This window comes from Saccopteryx leptura, chromosome 2 (assembly GCF_036850995.1).
Source record: "Saccopteryx leptura isolate mSacLep1 chromosome 2, mSacLep1_pri_phased_curated, whole genome shotgun sequence".
NCBI lineage: Eukaryota > Metazoa > Chordata > Mammalia > Chiroptera > Emballonuridae > Saccopteryx > Saccopteryx leptura.
In genome coordinates, this window is record NC_089504.1 from 256,996,032 (window position 1) to 257,023,286 (window position 27,255).

Sequence of the window (27,255 nt, forward strand, 5' to 3'; positions counted from 1 at the left end):
TCTGCCTCAGGCACTAGAATGGCTCTGATTGTGGCAGAGCGATGCCCCAAGATGGGCAGAGCATCGCCCCCTGGTGGGCATGCTGGGTGGATCCCAGTCGGGCACATGCGGGAGTCTATCTGACTGCCTCCCCATTTCCAACTTCAGAAAAATACAAAAAAAAAAAAAAAAAAAGAAAACAACTCAACAAATACAAAGAATATATTACCAAGGAAATTAAAACTGTAAAAATAAATCAAACAGAGATGAAAAACTCAATTCACAAACTGAAAAACAAGGTAGCAAGCTTAGCTAATAGAACAGGCCAGATAGAAGGTAGGATTAGTGAAATAGAAGACAAGCAACTTGAGGCACAACAGAGAGAAGAAGAAAGAGACTCAAAAATTAAAAAATAATGAGAAAGCCATACAGGAATTGTCTGACTCCATCAAAAAGACTAACATAAGAATAATAGGTATATCAGAGGGAGAAGAGAGAGAAAATGGAATGGAGAACATATTCAAACAAATAATAGCTGAGAACTTCCCAAGCCTGTGGAAAGAACTAAAGCCTCAATTCAAGAAGCAAACAGAACACCGAGTTTTCTTAACCCCAACAAACCTACCTCAAGGCACATCATAATGAAATTGGCACAAACCAAAGACAAAGAAAAAATTCTCAAGGCGGCCAGGGAAAAGAAGAGCACAACATATAAAGGAAGGCCCATTAGATTATCATCGGATTTCTCAGCAGAAACTCTACAAGCTAGAAGAGAGTGGACCCCAATATTTAAAGTCCTGAAAAAGAGGAACTTTCAGCCAAGAATACTATACCCATCAAAGCTATCCTTCAAATACGAAGGAGAAATAAAAACATTCACAGATACAGAAAAGATGAAGGAATTAATTTATCATCAGAAAACCCCCACTCCAGGAATTACTAAAGGGGGTTCTCAAATCACATACAAAGAACAAAAAAAAAAACAAAGCCACAAGTAAAAGCTCCAAGAAGAACACAATAAAACCAAATTTAAACTGTGACAACAAAAACAAAGAAAAGGGGGGGGAGAGGAGAGAGATTAACAGTAGTAAAGGACAATAGAGTGCAGAAGTACTCATAAGATAGTGTACTACAATGAACATGGTAGGAACCCTTTTCATTACTTAATGGTAACCACCCTTGAAAAAATCACCACAGAAGCACATGACTTAAAAAAGATAGCAACAGAGGAACGAAGTATGGAATACAACCAAACAAAAACAAAGGATAGAAAAACAAAAGAGAAGAATCAAACAAGACACAAAACTAACAGAAAGCAATTTATAAAATGGCAATAGGGAACCCACAAGTGTCAATAATTACACTAAATGTAAACGGATTAAACTCACCAATAAAAAGACACAGAGAAGCAGAATAGATTAAAAAAGAAAATCCAACTGTATGCTGCCTACAAGAAACACATCTAAGCAACAAGGATAAAAACAAATTCAAAGTGAAAGGCTGGAAAACAATACTACAAGCAAATAACATCCAAAAAAAAGCAGGTGTAGCAATACTCATATCTAATAATGCTGACTACAAGACAGCAAAAGTACTCAGAGACAAAAATGGTCATTTCATAATGATTAAGGGGTCCCTGAATCAAGAAGACATAACAATTCTTAATATATATGCACCAAACCTAGGAGCACCAAAATATATAAGACAACTACTTATTGACCTTAAAACAAAAACTGACAAAAATACAATCATCCTTGGAGACCTCAATACACCGCTGACGGCTCTAGATCGGTCATCCAAACAGAAAATCAATAAAGATATATTGGCCTTAAACAAAACACTAGAGTACCTGGATATGATAGACATCTACAGGACATTTCATCCCAAAGTGACAGAGTATACATTTTTCTCTAGTGCACATGGAACATTCTCAGGAATTGATCATATGTTGGGCCACAAAAATAACATGAGCAAATTCAGAAAAATCGAAATTGTACCAAGCATATTTTCTGATCATAAAGCCTTGAAACTAGAATTCAACTACAAAAAAAAGAGGGAAAAAACCCACAAAAATGTGGAAAGTAAACAACATACTTTTAAAAAATGAATGGGTCAAAGAATAAATAAGTTCAGAGATCAAAAGATATATACAGACAAATGAAAATGACAATACGACATATCAGAATCTCTGGGATGCAGCAGAAGCAGTGATAAGAGGGAAGTTCATAGCACTTTAGGCCTATATGAACAAACAAGAGAGAGCCCAAGTGAATCACTTAACTTCACACCTTAAGAAACTAGAAAAAGAAGAACAAAGACAACCCAAAACCAGCTGAAGAAAGGAGATAATAAAAATCAGAGCAGAAATAAATGAAATAGAGAACAGAAAAACTATAGAAAAAATTAATAGAACAAGGAGCTGGTTCTTTGAAAAGATCAACAAAATTGACAAACCCTTGGCAAGACTCACCAAGGAAAAAAGAGAAAGAACTCATATAAACAAAATCCAAAATGAAAGAGGAGAAATCACCACAGATATCATAGATATACAAAGAATTATTATAGAATACTACGAAAAACTATATGCCACTAAATTCAACAATCTAGAAGAAATGGATAAATTCCTAGAACAATACAACCTTCCTAGACTGAGTCAAGAAGAAGCAGAAAGCCTAAACAGACCTTTTAGTAGGGAAGAAATAGAAAAAACTATTAAAAACCTCCCCAAAAATAAAAGTCCAGGTCCAGACGGTTATACTAGTGAATTCTATCAAACATTCAAAGAAGACTTGGTTCCTATTCTACTCAAAGTCTTCCAAAAAATTGAAGAAGAACCAATACTTCCAAACACATTTTATGAGGCCAACATAACCCTCATACCAAAACCTGGCAAGGACGGCACAAAAAAAGAATACTACAGACCAATATCTCTAATGAATACAGATGCTAAAATACTAAACAAAATACTAGCAAATTGAATACAACAACATATTAAAAAAATAATACATCATGATCAAGTGGGATTCATCCCAGAATCTCAAGGATGGTTCAACAGTTAACATAATACACCATATCAACAAAACAAAGAACAGAAACCACATGATCTTATCAATAGATGCAGAAAAGGCTTTCAGTCCTCCTGCGACACCACCCACAGCCCTTGTGAACTGCCACTCAGCCTGCTGTCCCCACCCACAGCCCTTGTGAACTGCCACTCAGCCTGCTGTCCCCCACACCACCTCCCCAGTGGCTTTCCAAGTGCCCCCAACACTGCATGTGAGGACTGAATGTACTGATATCTGGCCAACCTATTAAAATAATCTCTGTTCTTCACTCATGTCACAGAAGCCTCTCCTAAACACTCGATAAACTTTAGGTCAGTGCAGTCACATAGTTTATCTGACCAAACTATATCTAGGGCGTTCAATATGCAGAAAACTTTCTATCGCCAGAACTGGGACAAAGAGAAAACTGGAAACACTGGTAGTGATATCATAGAAGGAACGAGGGATAAGGCAAAAAGAAAACAAACTTTTCTTTCTTACAGAGGATATTGTACAAAATAAAATCATAAAGCATAGGAGTGACTTCATCCTGTCTTCTGATTCTGATGCAGAATTACAACCCATCATCTTGAAAAAAAACAGCACTGAAATTACTCAGGTAACACAGACTGTTTTATCCTATGGCTTTTGCTTCATTTGTATTATTATTTTTGTGATAATTCATTTCAACAAAATTTATATGTTAATGATTTTTGTTTTACATATGTGTATACACACAATGTAACAGCATTCAGTATATATATATATATATATACACACACATATATATATGGAATAAAGACAAGAAATACACACACACACAAAAGAAGATATGGCTCATCCATCTTTCTTAATTGAGAAATGCATAATCATGTAGTTCCTGCTCACAGCTTATAGTCTACAGTCCGTGGATAGTCCCCTAACTCTAAAAAGGGATTGTTTGAATTGTATGTTTTGTAACCCACTCACAGACATGTGGTTTTTTTCTCTTCCTCCTTCTTAATCCTTCTTTGGGAAAGAGAAAAAGGCCACACCCTTTCCTACCCTATCCTCCTTTTCTTTGACTAATCACACTTGTTTCTGACCTGAGCAAAACCATTTCCAAAGCTGAAGGGAGCTTACAATGACTCACACATGGAAGTAGCCGAGTTGGGGTAAAATCAGTACTTTGCAGTTCCTCTGAAATTGAATGCTATGGTTTTCTACCTCTACCTGACCTGCCCTCAGAGCTGACTCACCCAGATGAAAATGTTTTCATTGCTTTAAAAAGAAGAAGAAAATAATAATTTAGCTTGAATTTATAGCCATCTTAATACCAACATAATTGTAAATTATAATTTCTAACATTTTTTTTAATGGAGGAAGAGGCCTACAGCAGCACAAGTGCCTAGAGCCCACAAAAAGCACATGGCCCTGCTTAGTCCTGCAGCTTCTCCATGACAAAGGAGGGTAGGCTGATGTAGGTAAGGCCCCGGGTCATGGCTCTCTTTTGGTTTCAGAGTATAGGACATATCTTACTGCCATCCCTCCTGACTGACTTTGTGTGGAGTCTCCTGTTGAAGCTCTTTGTACCTGATCACATAATTGCAGAGAAGGCGGCCACCACGCTGATCCAGACTCTGGAATACCACTCCCACAAGGTCACCAAGGTAAGACACTTGATGATATGCAGGGGGCCCACAGTGTGCCCTCTAAAGTGCTCCTGTTGTTACATATAGCTACTTCTTTTCACATGTAGCCCTTGCCATTGCATCATTATGTCACTAATTCAAGGAGGCATTTTTGTGAAATGTTTCAAGCATACAGAAAAGTTTAGAAAATAACATAATGAACATTTCACCCACCACTTATACCATACATACGTTGCCATATTTGCTTTAGATTTTAAAAAGAAACACATTAACAACAATAAAATAGTACAGCTATAATTGAAATCATCCTCATAACCATTAAGCAACGTTTTCAAGGCCCCACAGCTTGCTGTAGGGCTGGCCACCTGCTCTGCGGGACCAATGCAGAACTAAATGTGGGGCATCTTGTTCAAAACGTAAGGAAAAAGTACCATTAACTGTACAAAGACACGAAGTTCTCTTCCTTCCTCCACAGTCTCTCTCTCCCTCCCCCAATTTATCATGGTGATTTTTTTTTCTATGTAGTCTTTCTAAGTAAAAAAACAACTAAAATTTTAAATTACTAGTGTGAATTTTACCGTCCATAGTCATATTCTGCAATGCCAATTACAGACGTCAATAGAAGAGCATTTAACTCAACAAAATACCGCAATGCATACCTCTTACATGCAGGTTTTTCATTCTTACTGGAGGAGTGGCAATACTACACGCAACTCGATTGCTTTTATTTCACTTCTTATCATTCACACTTTCCATTAACGTTCACTGTCTTCAGCTTATTGATGAGAATGAAAAGATGGAAAAGGATTCATGGGTTCCCCATCCTTCTCTTGCCTTCTGTGTTATCACTTTCACCCAAGTGCTTATCTTCTCCTCATTCTGATTTCCCATGGAACTACTACACACCACAGTTTACAGAGAATAATGGTTTACCATCTCCCGTTTCATGTTCACTGTGACACATACATGGTGGGAAGAATGTGCTACTTAACATTTCACTTTTTTTCTTTCATTTGGAATAAAGGATTGTGCACAGATAATTGAATTGTATATGAGGCAATTACAACAAATTATTAATGTACTTCAACTTTTCAGCTTACGATTTCTAAGGAGTATTTTTAAATAAAAAGTAAGGTGATCTGGGTGCATTAAATCTGATGTTGACTATATAAGCATTGATTTGAGACAGATTCCCAGGTCTAGCTAGTACTCCTATTATTCAGGATTGAATAAAAAGGGGTAAAAATAAAACTAAAATGAAGCCCATAAATAGAAATTTCAAGATTATGATTCAGTGTGTACTATTCTGGGCCTCCAACACACAGTTCACCTGTTCAGTATGTAGATTCAAGTCTTCAATTGTAAAAAAAAAAAAAAAAAAAAAAAGTATATAGCTGCATTGTGATTCTGTTCCATTATTCTGACTTTCTTTTTAAAAGATTGAATTAGCCCTGGCCGATTGAATTAGAGCGTCGGCCTGGCGTGCAGGAGTCCCGGGTTAGATTCCCGGCCAGGGCACACAGGAGAAGCACCCATCTGCTTCTCCACCCCTCCCCCTCTCCTTCCTCTCTGTCTCTCTCTTCCCCTCCCACAGCCAAGGCTCCATTGGAGCAGAGATGGCCCGGGCGCTGGGGATGGCTCCATGGCCTCTGCCTCAGGCGCTAGAGTGGCTCTGGTTGAACAGAGCAACGCCCCTGATGAGCAGAGCGTTGCCCCCTGGTGGGCATGCCGGGTAGATCCCGGTCGGGCGCATGCGGGAGTCTGACTGCCTCCTCGTTTCCAACTTCAGGAAAATAAATAAATAAATAAATAAAATTTAAAAAGAATTAAAAAATTTAAAAAATTTTTGAATTACATGTTTTCTATATTTACCTTATATGTCTTACATAATAAAGTCATCTACATTCCCAAAATAAACCTTTTCTAAAAATGGGTATTTTTCATCAAATGCACAGATAGGTTTATTCCCCATACAAATAAACATTTTGCATTGAGTGGTCACATGTATAAATAAGCTCTCCACTGTTTATTTTTGTGTTCATTGCTGCCTTGGTTACTCTGAGAAGGGCTGAATTCTTAAGTCCACAAAAGGCCTTGGGTTAGCAGGGGACTATGGAGCAGGAAACCCCTGTTGACCTGTGAATTCTTTTGCCAGGTGTCTAAGATTCTGGATGCTATTTACAAGGAACTGAGTGGGAACTCGACTCACATTATGAAGCATTCTATGTTGCGGATCATCACGTTGTTGACATGTACTTCACCAAAGAAGGTCATCTATCAGCTTATGGACTACCCAGTCCCAGCAGACAAGTAAGGCCCCCGCACCCTTCCACAAGGGTTTGTTCACAGTGTCCAGAGTCAAACAGACCTGGACATGTCAGGTCTGAAGGCACATTAGAAGAGATCAGTGAGTGACATCACTCCATTTCTATAGTTTGTGCAATGGAAAGGAAGGTATTACTTCTCTAGCATTAATGGTGTAAAAGGCAGGAAGTGGTATTATGGCATGGATCCAGGCTTTGGAAACAAAGGAATCTGAATTCTGTTCCAGCTATGCAAGTTTCATCAACTCCTTGATCCTCAGTTTCTTCTTCTGTGAAATGAAGTTCTTCTCACGTATAAAGCTGCCACACGGGTTCAATGAGTTAATGTCTGTGAAAGGGCATCGAGATCAGCAAAATGCTCAACTAATTCTATGACTGACTTTCTCTTTCCAACAGTAGGACTGCATTTATTTAGGAAGCTTAAAACTCAGTAAGAAAATTGAGAAAAATCCCTGAAAACTAAACATCTTCCTAAGTCTCAGTGTTCTTCATTCAAGAACTAAGCACCCACCATATGTAAATATTACCAACCTTCCAGCATTTTGCTGAGGAGAGGAAACATGCCCACGTGGGTGGAAGGTCACAGTCCAGTGAATCCAGCTCAAACAACATGCATTGAGGAGGTACAGAAAGCAAGATGATTAGAGTTGGATGACCTTAATTAAAATATTCCCCAGCAGGTCTTGTGCAACAGTAAGTAAGACAGAAATGGTGAGGCTTAGGAGGTAAGCTACATCAGAAAAACAGAAGGAAGACCTGATCAGTCACCGGTACGACCAGGAGGTAAGGGAATGGCGTGGGCTGGGAGATTTTGTGTCCGTGCGGTGTTAAGCATGGTTCTAAGAGGCAGGGGCAGTTGAGAAATGGGTTCTAGGGAACGGGGTCTGGCCATGTGCCGGGAGACCAGGCCCGCATTTAGGAACCCAAATGCAAAGAGGCTGAGCAACAGGGTTCAGAACCCAGGGTGAACTGACGAGACAGCAGGAGCGCACCAGCACAGAGGTACGTGGCAGTTTTGTAAGACGAGCAGTAGTAAGAATAATCTTGAAGAGGGGCCAGGTATATAGGGAAAGAAGCCATGGGCCAGGAGGTTGAGAAGCCAGGGTTCTTCTGGTCACACCCATGTCACTAACTAAATGTGGGACATTTGGCAAAATGACTCACTTCTCTGAGCCATTCATTTCAATATTTTAACTTTTTTTTTCTTTTTTTTTACAGAGACAAAGAGAGAGATAGACAGGGACAGACAGACAGGAACGGAGAGATGAGAAGCTCCAATCATTAATTTTTCGTTGCGCGTTGCGACATCTTAGTTGTTTATTGATTGCTTTCTCATATGTGCCTTGACCACGGGCCTTCAGTAGACCCAGTAACCCCTTGCCCGAGCCAGTGACCTTGGGTCCAAGCTGGTGAGCTTTGCTCAAACCAGATGAGCCCACACTCAAGCTGGAGACCTTAGGGTCTCAAACCTGGGTCCTCGGCATCCCAGTCCGACGCTCTATCCACTGCACCACCGCCTGGTCAGGCTCAATTTTTTAACTTTACATTTAATTTTCTAATCTTTTAATTTATATAATGAGTTTTTAATTTAGTTTTTACCTGGGTTTTTTTTTTCAACCGGTGTATTTATTTACATGTTAATTAGTATTTCCATACCAGTTTCTAAATATTCTATGATCCCTAGACAAACCAGATCACAAAGTGGGGGGGGGGGGTGACAGAATATGGGGGGCGGGAAGCAGAAAGCTGAGCGGTTCCTGACATTGAGCTGAACAGACATCTAAATGGGAAACCAACCTGCAGGCTATGCAGACTTTTTATTACTGCAAAGTTTCCTCTGTTTTCAAAGACAAAGGACTCAACAGGATCACTTGAAAATGGGATTAGCTTGTTCCAGATTTTTCTACAGTGTCTCTTTTGCTATGGAAAAATGTAAAACCAAGACGGTTCTGATTCCTGTCCCACGGTTAAGTAGGACACGAGGAACGCACGATTCTCATCGTTCGGTGGGTTGTGTTTGCAGCACTTTGAAACTGATGTATGATGCAGCCGGTTCCGAGTCCAGAGTGGCCCCCCACGTGCTGGAGACAATCCTGTTGATACTGAAAGGAAAGCCTGGGGAGAACAGCACGGACAGAAGGCGCTTCTCCTTCGATGATACCAACATGATGCCCGTGGCGGTAAATGACACGTGATGTTGTCTTTCTGGTCGGGAAACTTCCTGTCTGCCCTTGGGCTCCGCATGCTTCCTTTAACAGTCTGGCTCTCCTTCATGCATCCAACACATGTTTATTACTCCCTGTTCATGACGCTTATGTTCTGGTGAGGCACACAGACGAACCAAAAACTGTCATTTGTGAGATGATAGAAAGCTTAGAAGAGAGGCAAAGTGCTGTGGCAGAAAGAAAGTGATAGGGAGGGTTCAGGTGAGTTGGTCCAGGAAGGCCTCTCTGCAGAGGTGACATCTAATCAGAGACCTGAATGAGGTGAGGGAGTGATCCTTACAGGTATCTGGGCGACAGGGTTCTAGACAAGGAAAAGGGCAAAAGCCCTGCAGTGATGGGAGCTCATCTGGTATGTCAGCGAATGCAAGGACAAACAGTAGGGATGGAATTGAGCAAGGGTGACAGTGTAGGAGACAGCAATCCCCAGCTAATCGTACACACTTTTATAGGCACTGAAGGCCTAATGTCATTTGTGTCCATCATCACATACCTAAAGACCAAAACCACCATTCCTGGGAGTAAATTCAAGTCTTACAGAGATAGAGAAAAAAATGGACAGTGCTCCACCAACATGAGGCTGTGAGATGTGCTTCTCTGGTGTGGCCAGTCAGGGTGGCGAAAGCTGTGTTAGTGAGCTGGCCCGCCTCCGTGAATATCCTACTGCCCCGGATGGTTTGAGCGCAGGCAGGACCTGGTTATAGGTAGGACTAGTCTTCAGGGCCACAGACAGGGGCCTCAGGATTGGTGTCCCCCTAGGGACCAGCTTGCTTCCTGCCCGTTTGGCAGTGGGGATGGGGGAGACAGAGGGGCAGGGAGTGTTGCCCCTAGTGCTCTGGGAGCTCACTGCCATGGAATGCTTGGCCCATTCCTGGCTCAAAGCAGCCACTATCAGGTGAAGGAATATACACGCCTGCTTCAGGCTTCCTTCACGGAAGTGGGGGTAGGGGGGCTCTGCCACCCACCCTGGCTGGCTCCAGAAAGAGATGGTGACATTCCTGACTCTCCTTCCCCCGCAGGCGTGCCAGGTCCTGTGCACGTTGCTGCCCATGGATTCCTACAAGAAAGCAGTGAGCCAGTTCTTCCCACAGCTCCTGATGGCCCTCATGTTCCATGCCTCCTACAGCAGCAGCATGCGGCTGGTGATGGAGAAGTGCCTGTTGTAAGCTGGCAGGGGTTCGTTCAGACTGAATGAGGGGTAGCTTCCTGCCGTCCCTGTTCGACTCCCTCAGGGTCACGCGGAGTCTTCACAGTCCCAAGCGCGGTGCACTGGTTTATTCGAGTTTTCCTTCCTCTGAAGGGTGGAATGCCTTCAGCAAAGTCCCTGCCCTGAGTACCTAGAAGTTGGCTGGGACCTTCACTGAGTGTGGGTGCAGTGTGTAACACACCACTTCCATGGGACACGGCTTCTCCTTGACTGACAGGTGGCCACTGGAAGGCGGGGTTGGGGGGAGCGCAGGCAGCAGCATGAGACCCACACCAGACACAGACACAGTCAGGCTCAGCCCTGAGCTCTCTGACGGGCCCCAAGGCTCTGTGGTCTGGGGCTCATAAGAGCAAGTGCTTAGTCGGTCTATATTGGGTGAGAGGCAGCACCTCCCTCTGCCCCAGAGAAGACAGTCAGCCCTGCTGCTGCCTGGGAAAATCTGGACCCAGCTGTCTGCTCTTTGCACTCATCTAGCATGGACTTCTAGGCCACGCAGAACAGGACAACACAGTCAGTCCTCCTCAGATATTTAATCCACTCTGTCTTCCAAGCATACCCAAGTAAGTGAGAATATGTGCTCTTTATTTAAAGCATCCAAGGAAGAACATCAACAGACAGCTTGAGCAAGTGGTTACATCATTTAACATCTTTTGCTACTAAACTGTTAAGAAGCTGCTCTGGAATCAATCCTAGGCTGTACATGCTACAATTTCAGCTGAGGCCCACATCCCGTGTCCCGTTAATCAAGAGAGAGGAAGATCCCTTAGCGGTCTCCTTCCTTTTAAATATCTCCTTTCCCCAACCCAGCATAAAAAGGTGGACCCCATGTACTTGGTTCTGTGAAGGCCATGGTCAGGTGATGACTCAGCTCTCCCCTGGGGCCCTAGCTATGCCCAGGACGCCCTGAGAGTTCTGCTGAACTGCTCCGGACTGCAGCAGGTGGATACTGCTCTAAAGAGAATGCATTTCTGGAACCAGGACTCCCAGGAGCTGTTTGACCATCACCAAAGGATCTGCCTCATTGCCAAGTAAGGCTGGGCTCTGTCTGTGCCAGGCCCTGGGGCTCTGTCCCACCCTCTCCATCTTTCTTTGGGGAGGCCACGTGGGAACACGATCAGTATCCACTCCAACTTCCAAATCTCTCCTCATGATGTCAATTGTCATGTGATTCCTACTTCTCCACTTATGTGGAGGGGCTTGCACTTTGGGATAAATTTTCCTTTCCTTGTCCTTGTATCTGATTTCCCTCTCTCCAGATGACAGCTTTCCCTTTCTGACACAGACAACTAAAGCAGAATCTGAGTTCTCTTTCCTCTGTTGCTCGTGTCTCCTGCTCAGTAGGCAACAGACAGCGACTGCTGTGCTCCCTCTTGACAGAGGTTTGATAAAAGCCAGTGCTCAAGGAGACAAATTTGGGAAAGAACAATGGAAGAGACATTTTGGTTTTCTTGTCCTACAAAGATTTTTCTTTCTCTAGGCAACCTGTTAGTAAATAGCAAGCTTGTGATCACAGGGATCAGATCTGCTGGTCAAGAACCTGGATATATGGTCTTGACAAGACAGGCCATGGAAATTGTGGCAGACCCAGAAGGTTCATTCCCATTGGTCTCTGGGCTCCTGGTGCTTTTAAAACGGCACCTTATATGCACGTAGATTGCAGGAATATATATTGTTTTGTGAAAGTGTAATGTGTCTGCACCCTGCAAAGGGCCTCCAGTTAAGAGCCACTCTATCCTTAGTAATTTTGAATCTTCATACTCAAAGTGTGGTCCACAGACCACTGGCCACAGTAACACCTGGAAGTTAAAAATACAAAGTCTTATGGCCCACACCAGACTGACAGAACTAGAGTCTGCATTTTAGCAAGATTCCCCTGGTGATCTGTACGCACGTTCAAGCTCCAGAGGGACTCATTTAGACCAGTGGTCCCCAACCTTTTTTGGGCCACAGACCAGTTTAATGTCAGAAAATATTTTCACGGACTGGCCTTTAGGGTGGGACGGATAAATGTATCACGTGACCGAGACAAGCATCAAGAGTAAGTCTTAGACGGATGTAACAGAGGGAATCTGGTCATTTTTAAAAAATAAAACATCGTTCAGACTTAAATATAAATAAAACGGAAATAATGTAAGTTATTTACTTTTTTCTCTGCGGACCGGTACCAAATGGCCCATGGACCTGTACCAGTCCGCGGCCCAGGGGTTGGGGACCACTGATTTAGAGAACCAACCTGGAGTCTTTAAATGGCACCTGTCTCACGTATCGTTGCCAGCCCTGCCACTCCTGATCTGATCCAGGCCAGTATGCCAGATCAGCTGGGGGCCAGTGCCCAGGTGTGTGAAGGAGAATGGCTCAGTGAATCGGGGATCGCCACCTCTTCTCCAAGGCAACCCAGAATAGCACCAGACTCTCTTCCTTTTATCATTTAAAGGAAAGACTTGGTCTATGACCACAAAGGTGACCAGTGTGGCCATCTGGATTTGACAAGATACTTATTTTCTCTCCCTCTGGTCTGGACCTGATGGGAGGCTGTGGTTACCTAGGGTATTCTGTTCCATGGCACTGGACGGCAGACAGAATGGTGACCCATGTATATCTACTTCCCCATGGTCTTTGTAGAGTTTATACTGAGGCTGCTGTCTACTGTGGATTAGGGAATACTAGAGACTATCTTTCTTGTCATCTGGATGGTAGAAAAGATAAAAAGAAAAACTCCCTCTTTACTATGATTAGCATTTGCTGAGACAGAAAGTGTTATCGTCTCTGCTAACTTGGTGCCTCCTGTCCTTTCCAGAATACTCATGGATAATAAATTTCCACAGTTTCCAGAAACTCTGCAGTATCTCTACGTGATCTCAGTGCAAGGTCTTAAAAAGTCAGAGGACAATGTGGTGACAGTGATTTTCCTCACTGAGGTGAGTTTTACTAGGACACTGAACAACTGAGTTCTAAGTCCCTTTCCTAACCCAAACTTACCCAACACGCTGACCTTCTATCTCCATCTTTACAGAATTATCATACCACGAGTTAAGACAGTGATTATTTGAGGTTGAGGGAGAAAGGTGGAGGTAGACCTGAGTTATGGGACGGTTGAACCCTCAGCCCATTCCAGGAGCTGGCTTTTGTCACTTCCTAGAAGGTGTGGTTGTGTACAAGCACTCTAATTATTTTTGCAATACCAGTTCATATATCTCTGCATGCTTGTTAACATACATCAAGGGGTAATTGAGTTCACTAAAGGAAGTAGGTAACAGCTGTAATGCCAGACTAAAGCAAATTGAGGAAATAGTTTTGGCTCTAACTTTAGTTTTTGCTAAATAATTCACTACCTAAGCAGCCATCATTTAGTTAATAAGCATTAAATTCACTACTCACTGGTGATACTACCTTTACTAATTTTATTAATTTCAGATAGATACACACATATTAGGTTCTGTCTCAGGCTACTCTGTTAGGTTCCACTTATTTTTCATTCTTGTGGAAGCCTTACACTGTTGAATTATGGCTGTTTGCAAGTAAATTTTAATATTTAGCAAAGCAACTTCTCCACAACTCTCCTTTTCAAAATTTCTTTTGTCCTTCCTATATATTTGTTCTTCTATTTAAATTTTAAAATAAGTTTGCCAAGTTTAAAGAAAAAAACTTTCACTGAAATGATTGTTGTAATTGCATTAATGCTATGAGCTTCTCAGTAATATCTGATATTTTTATATTTTCACTTTTCTATATTTTCTCATTTTCATATAAATTGCACATATCAATTTTGGAACTAAGGAGTTTATATTATCTTAAATTGTTACTGTAAATGCATCATTTTTATTTAGATTTTCAAGCTCATTGTTGCTAAAGTTCAGGAAAATTAAACTATTATCTTGAGTTCAGCTACTTTCCTATGCTCTTATATGATAGTAATGCTAGTAGTATTTTAGTTGACCCTCTTGGTTTTTCTAGCGACATGATCCTAATGTATGAAAAATAAGGATAATGTTGTTACCTCTGCTAAATCATTACTTGTATTTTCCTGAATCATGTGTTTTTGCCTTGGCCATTAAAGTTCCATTTTTTGAATATTCTGATGTCTCCTTTGCCCACTTATCTATTATGACCTTCATGTTTTTCTCAACACATTATGTAATTCTCTCTCCCCTCTCACACACAAATTTGTAAAGGATAGCAAGTAACTTAGGAACATAGTGCTTTGACTATATATCCTTAGTGAGATAGATATATTTTAAGGACAAAAATCTTTTTTAAAATATTCACTTTTACTCAGGAGGTTTATTGATAGTGTATGTGAGAGCATGATTTTAAAACTATGCCGGGCATTATAAAGCAGAAAGCAAATAAGTAAACACATTGGTGCTATTTGGCAGCAAGGTTTCCCGGGAAAGAAAAGATGAGGCAAATATAAAACTATAAAGTTAACATAAACTGTTACATTATATTGTTATATTTGAATTAAATATAAAAAGATTGTCAAAATGAACTTATGACTAAAAATAAAGTATTTCCTAGCTCAAGTGAAGGCTCAGAAGACATGATATGCCAACAGTGAGTACACTCTGATACCCACTTAGCAAGGTGTCTCAACACCATTACTCACAAAAGGAGCCTCATCTCTTTAAAAAGAAACAAATGAATGATTTCAAGGGGCAAGGAAAAATAAGATGAGCCTGGGACATCCAATTTTTCCACAAAGAAGGGCTCAAAGGTAGATGGGCCATGTCAAAAGGACATAAGAGTTAACTTGTAGGGGCTCCAGTGGCCAAATTTGAGCATCAAAAGAAATGATAACAAATAATTATAATGTTAAAAAAATTTAATGCATAAATCCTAGGTAATACTCAATATTGGAAAAACAGAGAGAGAGAGGGAGAGAGGGAGAGAGAGAGAGAGAAAGAGAGAGAGAGAGAGAGAGAGAGATCAGCTAGTAAATGTAGAAAGAATGCTAGAAGTAAAAAAAAAAATCACCATTTTGCAAGTCCCAATGTAATAAATAAATGAAGAAAAAAATCATTAATAATTTTAAAACCATTAAGTGAAAGATTGTTGGAGAACACAATACTCACATGGTACCGAATTATCACCCCACAAATTAGTTACTAATTATGAAAGAAAAATGTGGCCTTCCCATGTGCGGGTGGTGATATGAGCACAGAAGAAGTACATGTGGGAACATGTAAATGTGTCTAGAGTTTTTGTGTGACTTGTGTTCCAGTTTCACTGACAATGTCTTGATGTTTATGCCTGAAGCAGAAATTGAACACTGGCCTTGACTCTGCTCAGCAACGCACTGGCTGTTTTCTTTCAGCTTCTGAGTAAATTCTTCAAGGACCCATTCCCAAATGAGTTCTTGGCTCTCTTTCGGAAGTGGGTCAATGACACCAATCCTGAAGTCAGCAAACTGAGCCTGCAGAAAATCGCCGGCATGGCACCAGTTATAAACAAGGTGTGCGTGTGTGTGTTTTGTGTCTGCCGGCCACCATCCAAGTCACCATCTGAGATGTGATATTGCTCAGTACCCTTATGATATCAATGAGGAATCTGGGTTGACTGGAAGGAATGTGTTGAGTCAGTGGCTTTATCACCTAAGTTATATTTTTCCAGGAAGTCATTCATTGCACTCAGAATTTATCAGCATTGCCCTACATGAATACCTTCTTATACTCTTAACCACACACATAAGCTAATTTCCCCTCCAATATACACACAGTGCATGCAAACTATGTAATTACCATCTCTGAGCTTTTCCTTCATGTTCCGTTTCTCCTTTTTCAATGACCACTTCAAGTCAAATCCGACTGACCATTCTGATCTCCAGTGGCCTCTTCCCTGAGATGCACACCAGCTACGAGCACTTTGCTTCCACATTTTACATCAGTGCTGCTCCACCTATAATTCTGTACCAGCAGCATCAGCATCTCCTGAGCCTTGTAAGAAATGCGGACTGCCAGGCCCTGGTCCAGGCCTATGGCATCAGAAATCCTGGGAGTGGAGCCCAACCATCTGCGCTTTCAAAAGTCCTCCAGGTGGTTCTGATACAAGGTTAAACTTGAGAACCACTGTCTTACATTGATTCCCGCTGAGTCATGTGACTGTATCTTACCTTCCAAAAAGATTGAACCTAGGTGTACCTATGGTATGTTTTCTAATTCCCTCATAAATTTCAAAGTACTCTGCTCAGTGCTGAGAGTCTCACTGTTCTACAAATCATTATTGATTTAATCTAATAACAAATCCTTGTTTATTTATTAAGCATAATCTCTGAAAATTTAAAGCCAGTCAGAGGGCACTCATTTTGCATTTAGAATGAAATGAGCCATGGTCTATTTGCTATAAATAAATCATACCTGTTGATGTATGTTCTTTTAGTAAACAGAAAGTCATCACCTTGTCTAGTGCTCTTCCCAATGTTATTAACACCTGAAGGGAGATTCTGTGTCAAGGTTACCTAGGAGAGTAAAAGAGAATTACTGTACTGAGGTTTCACATACTACCTATTGGTCAAGACTCAACCTTCCTGCCAGACACCAGCAGCCTCTGCCTATTATTTTGGCAAAGAGTGTTTATTTCTTTTACTTTTCTTTTCAGCCTGTCTTTTTCTCCTTTGGTGTCTACTGTTCATGCTTATCTTTGCCTTAAATTCTGTTTGTCTCTGATCTGCAACTGACTCCCATGACCTGGGTCCGTACCTCAGTGGCTCTTATGTCCAAACAGGTCACCATCACCTAGTTTAGAGGGCATGCTGGCAGGGGCGTGTTGGTAAATACAGTATTTAACAATCGGTTCAATGGAAATAAGACCAATTTCCCTGGTGTAAATATTCCTGCCATGGCTGACTTCAAGCTATCAAAGGGACATCATTAAACATGGAGTTAGGAAGTGATCTACCATAGCACATACAGATATAATACATGTAAATGATTTCAAGGGCAGATAAGAGTAAAACATAACACAATAAATGAGAAGTGATAAGTTTTGAGTATTTACTTCTATTGTTTTTATTTATTTCTAAATTTATGAAATCTAATATTTTAGTAGTGACTTTTACCTAATGCTCGGCTTACACAATTTTTTACAATTAACTCTTGTGAGCCAGCTCCAGCACACCACTGTATGCTGCCCAGACGCAGGGGTATGCATACCAAATGCTAGCTCAAGTCTCCTTCTCATCCCAAAACCCCATCACTTTTCTCCTTTTCTATGTAGATAAAAAATGTTGACAGCTTATTATTAGCCATTCTGGATGCCTTCCTTTCCAAAGACAGGACTGTTGTAATTGTGGCCATGCTAACCTTTCGAAGACTTTTAAACAAACTGGACAAAATGATCTACTCCACCTTGTGCACCAGAATCATTTCCAGCTACTTTCCTCTGATGAATCACGTGAGTTACACCATTAGATGTGTGAGAGCATTAGGTTTTACAGCTCAGCTGAAGCCCCAGCTGAGGCAATGACACTGCATCCCAGAACAAGTCAGCGGAAGACAGTCATTCTGTGCAAAACCACCATTTCTTTTTGAAATGGCAGTAATAGCCAGGTTAATACTGTCTTTTATTTTTATACTATGAGAATCTGGAAAAGTCTACCCATAAGAAAGACTCAAAGAACAGCTAGTGTCCTTGGAAAAAGAAAAATTATAGCTTAGTGGTTATATGTTGGTTAACCCTGGAGTTGGATTTCCTGGGTTCAAATCCTGTTCTGCTTCTTACTAGCTGCGATATCTTGAGCATCGTCCAGCCCCTCTGACATAGGGTTAGTGATTACTGCTTTAGGATTAGACTTTGATAACCATTTCATTCATTACCCCTGGGGAGGAACATATGAAACCACACTAGTCATTTGTATTTTGTTGGGAATATGTCTGAGAAAGGAAAGGAAGAGATAAAAATGAAATAAATCATAAACATTTCTTGAAAACTGGATCGTGATATATTTTCAAAAATTGACCTCTGACTTACAGTTTTTCTCTTCTAGAATCTTTGTACCCCAATCACCTTTCTATATGATTCAGCCCCTCAGTGTGTCAGTCTCCTACCTGTAAAACCAAGAGTGCAGCAAGTGTCTTGTGGGGAGTGGAGATGATATGTACTGCCCCAATGAGTTTGTTATTATCTTTTACCTTTCAATTAAAAAATATCTCATGAGAAAGTTGTGTGTTTTATTTATTTATTTATTTATTTTCATTTTTATTTTTTTTACAGAGACAGAGAGAGAGTCAGAGACAGGGATAGCTAGGGACAGGCAGACAGGAATGGAGAGAGATGAGAAGCATCAATCATCAGTTTTTTGTTGTAGTACTTTAGTTGTTCATTGACTGCTTTCTCATATGTGCCTTGACCGTGGGCCTTCAGCAGACTGAGTAACCCCTTGCTCAAGCCAGCGACCTTGGGTCCAAGCTGGTGAGCTTTGCTCAAACCAGATGAGCCACGGCTCAAGCTGGCGACCTCGGGGTCTCCAACCTGGGTCCTTCGCATCCCAGTCCAATGCTCTATCCACTGCGCCACCTCCTGGTCAGAAAAAATGTGCACTTTTAAAATCCTCATTTTGTATGCTAAATGTGTTTCAGACAAGTTGAATGACAGTAATTTGTTTTAATAAGCAAAAACACTTTGGTATGCCATAGGGAACCTATTTTTAAAGATTTTTGTAATGAGTTATTTGTGAATAAGAGAATTATTTCATACTGAATTATCTTGCCAAAATTTGTAAGTTCTTAATTATTCAGATTTCATTGAAGAAGAGCACAATATTATTAAATTGTAGAAAGAAGAAATTTAGTGGCAAAAATTATTTTTATAAGGACATAATGATAATTGTAATAATAATAATAATAATGATTAAAATTTATTGAGCATTTACTATATACCAGGTATAATTCTAAGGAATTTACATGCATTATCACATATAATTCTCTAAGCAATTCTGTTATTATTATTCAGGCTACCTATAAGAAAACTGAGGCAAAGAAAAGTGAATTTTAGCCAAGTTCACATAGCTAATAAGTAGTTAGAATACCTATATAAAAAATAGTATTTTCAAAGTAAAATCATTTGGGGAAAAAAATAAACTAAATAAATTATCAAACCAAAAAAAAAAGGAAGGAAAATTAAAGAGAATAGAAGGGCACCATCAGCCCACAGATGAATGCAACTTGCAGGTATGTTAAGGTTAGCTCTCAAACAAAACAGTTTGATATTTTTAAACTGGGAGATTGCTCACAACAATCTGAGTTGTGAATGAAATGTCGGAAGACCTAGGAAAGCAGACCCCACAAACCCACTTGGCAACAGTCTGCAGGGGCTGGGAGCCCTCTTCAAGAGAGACCAGGGCTCTCTTCTGTCCCCATCTCCATAATCTCCCTGCTCTCCATAAATGTCAACCACCTTGTTCATTTACATCATCATCTAGCCCCTCTGACATAGGGTTAACAATTACTGCTTTAGGATTAGACTTTGATAACCATTTCATTCATTACCCCTGGGGAGGAACATATGAAACCACACTAGTCATTTGTATTTTGTTGGGAATATGTCTGAGAAAGGAAGAGATAAAAATGAAATAAATCATAAACATTTCTTGAAAACTGGATCGTGATATATTTTCAAAAATTTACCTCTTCCTCTGACTTACAGTTTTTCTCTTCTAGAATCTTTGTACCCCAATCACCTTTCTATATGACATAAGCAAGCCCTGGGAAACCTGGTTTTGTGTCAGTATGCGGAGAATATTCACAGGCCACTCTCTCTACAAAGGCCTTGAATATAGCATGCTTGTTACGCCAAGCATCTTTATAGAAATTATCTCCAAGTTAAACAGATCATTGCAATTTCTATTTTTAAGACGTTATTAAATACTGTCTCCCTAAATTTAAGAAGTTTACTGTTCACAGGGGAATTTTTTAATGTAATCTGAATTTTGGTAAGCAAATCTTATTTAAAATCAAGCCAAGAACTGACTACTTAGATAGATCCAAGGTGAGGCTCTTCTAAAAATAACGTAATTCATATATATGTATATACACCTACACATATAGAATACATATATTCCGGTAGTATATATACATATACATGTATGAATATATAAGCATACATCACACTGTTTTAAAAAAATAAGAAGATACCCTAGAAACATCCTCAAATGAGGCTTTTCCGTGCACAAATTCCAGACTGATGGAGACATTCAGAGTATGGCCATCCAACACTTTGGTGAATTACTGAGTGACATGAGTCAGTACCGATGGATGCTGGCTGACATCATGCTCAAAGCCCTGGTGCCTCTAATGCTGTTTCTGGAGGACACGGAGATGAAAGTCGTCACAGTAAGTCCTGCCATCTTGTTTTTCTTAGGTTTGCAGAGACACACAGTGTCCTATGTAACATGAATGAAGAGACCCTCACTGACTGTATTCTACTTCACAGGCATGTAAATATACACTGAAAATCTGTATCACCCAATTAAATTGGCCAGTATCACATCTGCTCTTGGACCAGTATTACAATTTTGAGCTGGTGGTGCGCAGCCTCTGCAACAATATTGTAAGTGGCCCTTTGATGTTTCCTACATAAATTATAGAAAGAACAGTAAAGGATCTCCAAAACAGTGGGAAGTAGAGTAGAGACAAGGGTGAATCTAGAAGAAGGAATACAAAGAAAAAAATAATAAATGTGTGGTAACAGCTGGGCTTGAGACCAGAGAAAATTAACATTTTCCACTTCCTCTTCCTCAACATTGATCCCTTCTCCCTCCAATCCACCCACATGGAGCTTTGGGTGGGTACAGAGGTAGGAACAGCATTTCAGATCACCAAAAGAACTGGGATTAGATGGTCACTGCCTAATCAGCTGGTCCTCCGAACACCAGCATGCATTGTAGTGACAGATGGCAGAATGCAAACTGAAGGTTGGAAACACAAGGTTGGGTTTGGGAATCATGCAGTAAACTGAATAACACCTGCAAGCACAAGAATAAAATTCATACATAGAAATATCAGGTTTTAATCTGGACCTTATCTGCTATAAGCAACCAAGTTCCTTTTTTCTGGAAGCCTCTCTGAAAGAGGCAAATGTGCTTTTTCAACAACTGAGTGTTTTTCCCCATTTTTATTCTCAGTTTATTTCTCATGGGAAATACATGACAGATTTGACATCTGATACCTTAGGATTCCTGAAGAGCTCGAGACTGTATCAGAGGAGAGCATCTATTATTTTATTAGGTAAATAAAATTCAGTTCTTATTTCCTAATTTGTCTTAAAAGGTACAGCTGAACTTCTTCCTTGAAAAAAAAATTATAAATATTTTTTATGATGGACAGCACCTGTCCTGGTGATACCTATGATGAACAGAAGGTAATATGTGTGATTAGAATAAAGTTCTATTTTATAACACACAGTAAGTATAGCTGTGTGATTAAATTGTTAGACAATATGTATTCAACAAGGATGATTTCAGAATTTAAGAAGATTGTATATCATTGCTCATTATTCCCCTTAACTGCTTAAAAATCACTACCCAAGCAATAAGAATAACACCTCAAAATACAAACACCAGCTTAGGCATCTGTAACCACAACTATAACAGATGAGGAAGAGCTATCAAACCCAGTCAAGTCAAAAAAAAAAAAAAATTATAGGTTTAGGGGCAGGGCAGGAAGATTCTAAGAGAAGACAACTAACGTATCAATCTTAGACAAACCTGACCAGCTTTTTTCCCCCACTAGATTCTCACCATAAAGATCAAAATTAATAACCCTTTATTTAGAATGACTGGAAGTGGGTCCTCAACTTAGTAATGAGATTTTCACTCGACCCTGTTTGGCACCAAGGAGCAGCAGGGACAACAAGGAATAGAGAAATGTACCGTCTCATCATACTTGTACAGAAGAGATCGTCAGTCAGAGTAAACATGGACTGAATTGTGACCAGCACTAAAGCTCATGGTCTGTGATCAGAGAAAAGGAACACACACAGAAAATCCTGTGTCATGAGAACTTTATTTAAAACCAGAAAGAGGCCCTGGCCGGTTGGCTCAGCGGTAGAGCATCGGCCTGGCGTGCGGGGGACCCGGGTTCGATTCCCGGCCAGGGCACGTAGAAGCGCCCATTTGCTTCTCCACCCCCCAATCCCCCTCCTTCCTCTCTGTCTCTCTCTTCCCCTCCCGCAGCCAAGGCTCCATTGGAGCAAAGATGGCCCGGGCACTGGGGATGGCTCCTTGGCCTCTGCCCCAGGCGCTAGAGTGGCTCTGGTCACGGCTGAGCGACGCCCCGGAGGGGCAGAACATCGCCCCCTGGTGGGCAGAGCGTCGCCCCTGGTGGGCGTGCCAGGTGGATCCCGGTCGGGCGCATGCGGGAGTCTGTCTGGCTGTCTCTCCCCGTTTCCAGCTTCGGAAAAATACAAAAAAAAAAAAAAAACATAAAGAATTCCTGCTACTCTGAATTCTACCCTATACTTTCCACAAAACATCCTCCATACATAACTATTGCAAGATCTAAACATAAGTCATTTTTTTAAAAGCAAATGGTATGATCTTTCTACAGAAGAATTTCCAAGGGTAAAGGAGAGGAAGGAAAAAAGAAAAACAAATCTTATACAATATTTCGAAAGAGCAGATGAAAATCATAATCTCCATGACTCTAAAACTTTTTGAAATAAAGAGCTAAAGTATAAATACAAACACACAGTCAATATATGATGGGATAGTGGGAGCACACGAAAAAGGCGCATTCCAAGTATAGGGGCCACATATATGAAGAAATATACAGCCATCACATAGAAAACTGCATTGCCACTACCAGAACAGAAAATATACAATATATTGTTGAGGAACCTGCAAGGGACAAGGAGTGCAGGATTGCAAAATGTTAACAAAATGAAATAAAAACTAGCAACCGTTTGAAAAAGTAAGGAGCAATGATAGATATGGAAGACAGATGAGAGAGATGCAAATATACACAAATGAAGAAAAGAAATAATGAGAACAGAAAAAAGGAATCAAAGACATGAGGCAAAAAGACTTGTTAAATGTAGTGAAATAAGTAATTTTTCAAGAAATATTTTATACAAAAGGCAACCTTAAGACATTCACTAACAAAGTATGGAACTTCAGAGTTCAAGAAGTCTTTGAGAATTAAAAAAAAAAGTCACTTGTAATTTAAAATGTAAATAAATCTGGCATTTGATTTCTCCACTTCAGTATTCAACTCTAAAATATAGTAGAATGCCTACAAAATCCTAAGTGAAATAAAAGCATGACTGGAAAATTATATCCAACTATACAGATAACAGGAAAACATTTTCAAAATCACAAGAACTCAGGATAAAGCACTGCAATGAGTCCTTCTTGAAGACATCGTTAAAGGATAGACTTCAGCCAACTCAAGAATGAATGGCTCAACTATTGCAAATGAAACACAGTACTTACCTAATTGGGGGACTCCCACCTTCCCATCCAGTCACCACTGGTTTTTGCTTTTCTCCAGTCCTCGATAAACTGACCTCATTGGTCTAAATCCACACTCAAGCTCCCTTAACAGTTTGCCTCCAGGCTGGTACAGTATTTAATGTCCATTAATGCATTTAATGGGCAAGAGTATGCTTAATATTCAGTAATAATTGTGACAATGTTACAAATTGTCCCATCAAGAATCACCACTGAACACCTATAGAGAAATACTGACCAAGAGGTTCAATGTCACTGTAAATAAAAATGCCAACAGATAATTTCACAGATCCTAGCAAGTGTATTCTAAATGTGTGCAGAAAAGAGAAAGACCAAGATACTTCTGAAGAAAAAATGTGGGCTACGAGTCCCACCAGATATGAAGATCAATTATAAAGTCATAAAATGTGGAGAGTCTGCTACTCACTCAAGCAAAGATAGGCAGACGTGTGAAACAGAATAGAAAACCTAGCAACAGACCCACACATGCACACTGGCCTTGCAAAGCAGCAAGAAAAGGAGAACTTTTTCTCGTAATGGTGCTGGGTCAATTACACATGTTCATGAAAAACATCTTGAACCTATGGCTGCATGCCATACAATTCCAGTTGGAGCTACAATCCAAAAGTGTGAAAGGTAAAACCATAAACTTCCAGAAGTGAATAGAAAAGAATGAATCTTTATGATATTTTTATGGCAGGCAAAGATTTCCTATCAGGACCCCCAAAATTTACTAACCATAAATAAAAAGACAATAAACTGGACTATGTTAAAATTAAAGACTTATGTTCATCAAAAAATATATAAATGGGCCCTGGCCGGTTGGCTCAGTGGTAGAGCGTCGGCCTGGAGTGCAGAAGTCCCGGGTTCGATTCCCGGCCAGGGCACACAGGAGAAGCACCCATCTGCTTCTCCACCCCTCCTCCTCTCCTTCCTCTCTGTCTCTCTCTTCCCCTCCCGCAGCGAGGCTCCATTAGAGCAAAGATGGCCTGGGCACTGGGGATGGCTCCTTGGCCTCTGCCCCAGGTGCTAGAGTGGCTCTGGTGGCGACAGAGCGACGCCCCGGATGGGCAGAGCATCGCCCCCTGGTGGGCAGAACGTCGCCCCCTGGTGGGCGTGCCGGGTGGATCCCGGTCGGGCGCATGCGGGAGTCTGTCTGACTGTCTCTCCCCGTTTCCAGCTTCAGAAAAATACAAAAAAATAATAATAATAAAAAAATAAATAAATACATATATATATATATATATATATATATATATATATATATTTGGAGAAGATATTTGTAAGGGTGTGTAACAATAAAAAAGATGATTATCCAGAATTTGTTTTAAATGCCTCCAAATAAATAAGATAAAGACAGGTAACTATATATGAAAACAAGAACGAGACTTATTTGAATAGGCATTTCACAAAAGAAATATCCACATGGCCAATAAACATAAAAATCTCTTATGAATCATCACCCAAAAAAAGCAAATTAAGAGATCACAATGTGATACTACCACCAAGGCCATGGGAATGACTAAAGGAAAAAGACTAACAATAACAAGTGGTAGAGAGGGTGTGGAGCATCGGAAATTTTCATACACGAATGGGGGGAGTAAAAGTGGGTACAACCACTTTGCACTGTTTGGCAATAACAACTGAAGGTGAATGTAAGCATATCCATTCGTCAGTAAACTCACTCCCAGTTATCTTTCCAACATCAACGCATACAAATGCATACCAAAATTCATATACAAGAATGCCCATAACCTTATTCATAATGGCCCCAAATTGAGAACAACACATTGACTCTCATCAGCAGATGGATAAAAAATGCTGAGTTCATAGGATGAAATCTCACATAGCAGGGATCAGCAAACTCTGCAAAAGGTCCAATAGTACATATTTGAGGCTTGGAATACCATATGGTCTATGTCAGCGATTTTCAACCCGTGTGCCACAAGAATTTTTAAAACATGCAATATATAACTATGTAGTCAGGAGCACTGACCTCTTTTTCCTTAGAATGTCAAATTAAAAAAATGACAACAGCCAACCCCACAATAGCCATCTGGTGTAAATGAATCAAAATTATACCTATTTTTTTTGTCAGATTGGCAAAAAATATATTTTGGTGTGCCACAGAATTTTAGTAATTAGGTTTGTGTGTGTCAGAGATGAAAAGGTTGAGAATGGCTGGTCTGTGTCACACCTGCTCCCCCCCGACTGACATGAGTGAAAGCTGCCAGAGCGGATGTGGACACATACGTGCCCAGGAGCGTGGCGATGTTTCAAGAACACTTCATGGCCACCCTCTGCCCTGTAGCAATGAACTACTGCTCCAGTCGGGCACACGGAGGAATCTCAGATAATATCGAGTTAGAGGAGGCAGACACAAAAGAATGCATTCTGAAGAACGGAGGAGCAGACTGGGAAAGAGCATGAGGAAAGTCTGGGGTGCTGGTCATGTTCTGTTTAGTGACCCAGGTGGTAGCTGGAAGTGTCCACTCTGTGGTCACTCATTGACCTGTGCAATAAGGACATGTGCGTGTTTCTACACATATATCTTTTCAATAAAGAGTTTTATTAATAAGTGAGAGCACTAAAAGAGAACCCAAGGATAATTCAGGGGTGCTCTGCTTTGAAAAAAGCAATGAAAGGAACTAGGTAATCAGGAAATGTATTTTCATAACGTATTTTGGGGTTTTATTTTGTACCTAGGGTACTTGGCAACACTGGGTAGCCATTTACTGCACAGAGATGACACTGAAGTCATGCTTGAGGGTGAGTGTTGATGGTATAATGAAAACTTCTTGCATAGGTCTAAATAAACCCACTATGTGTGATTCAATTTACATGAGTTCTGTAACAGTGCCAGGGACGGAAGAAGGGTGGTGGAATTAAATAAAGAGCTGGGTTAAGGGGCATCCTTTTTTCCTTTTTATTTATTTTCCCTCTCTCCTCTCCCTCCCTCCCTTCCTGAGACTTACCATCCTAGAACCCTCAGGAACAGACAGTTGAAAACTGATTCACTCATTCATCCAACGGATATTTTTTTTCCAACTGTATTCTAGCTGCTGGAGATACAGCAGCAAACAAAATAACATCCCGGCCCTCATAGAATTCAAGTTTTAGGAGGTAGCAATGTACATCTGCACCAGAAGGATTTAAAAGAAGGGTACTGTTTATTCTATCAAGATGTTTGGATCTCAGCCCCCCTTTCCCCACTGGGGTCAGAATTACAAACAGGTAAGGTAGAACAGCTTTAGATTTCCAGCAACACTGAGTGGAACGTATGGAGATTTCCCACAAACCTCCTGCCCCCACACATGTGCAGTCTCCTCGTTATCAGCACCCCGCCCCCGCTCAAGACGGTACATTTGTTACAACTGATGAACCTGCACTGACACAATTATCTTCCT

At 40.6% G+C, this 27,255-nt stretch overlaps 1 protein-coding gene and 1 non-coding gene across 2 annotated transcripts in view; both read left to right on the top strand.

Annotated features, from left to right (window-relative positions):
* Positions 1 to 27,255, top strand: part of MROH9 (maestro heat like repeat family member 9) — a 49,013-nt gene that overhangs the window by 20,695 nt on the left and 1,063 nt on the right. Inside the window, exons 8-20 of the mRNA XM_066363827.1 lie at positions 3,596 to 3,642; positions 4,523 to 4,672; positions 6,810 to 6,964; positions 9,002 to 9,158; positions 10,220 to 10,359; positions 11,295 to 11,435; positions 13,205 to 13,325; positions 15,722 to 15,859; positions 17,620 to 17,796; positions 20,580 to 20,732; positions 20,833 to 20,949; positions 21,524 to 21,626; positions 26,555 to 26,617. Of these exons, the coding sequence (XP_066219924.1) occupies positions 3,596 to 3,642; positions 4,523 to 4,672; positions 6,810 to 6,964; positions 9,002 to 9,158; positions 10,220 to 10,359; positions 11,295 to 11,435; positions 13,205 to 13,325; positions 15,722 to 15,859; positions 17,620 to 17,796; positions 20,580 to 20,732; positions 20,833 to 20,949; positions 21,524 to 21,626; positions 26,555 to 26,617 (1,662 nt within the window). The remainder of the gene's footprint in view (positions 1 to 3,595; positions 3,643 to 4,522; positions 4,673 to 6,809; positions 6,965 to 9,001; positions 9,159 to 10,219; positions 10,360 to 11,294; positions 11,436 to 13,204; positions 13,326 to 15,721; positions 15,860 to 17,619; positions 17,797 to 20,579; positions 20,733 to 20,832; positions 20,950 to 21,523; positions 21,627 to 26,554; positions 26,618 to 27,255) is intronic.
* TRNAS-GGA (transfer RNA serine (anticodon GGA)) lies at positions 24,660 to 24,735 on the top strand. The gene has a single exon. It is a non-coding gene; the product is annotated as a tRNA-Ser (tRNA).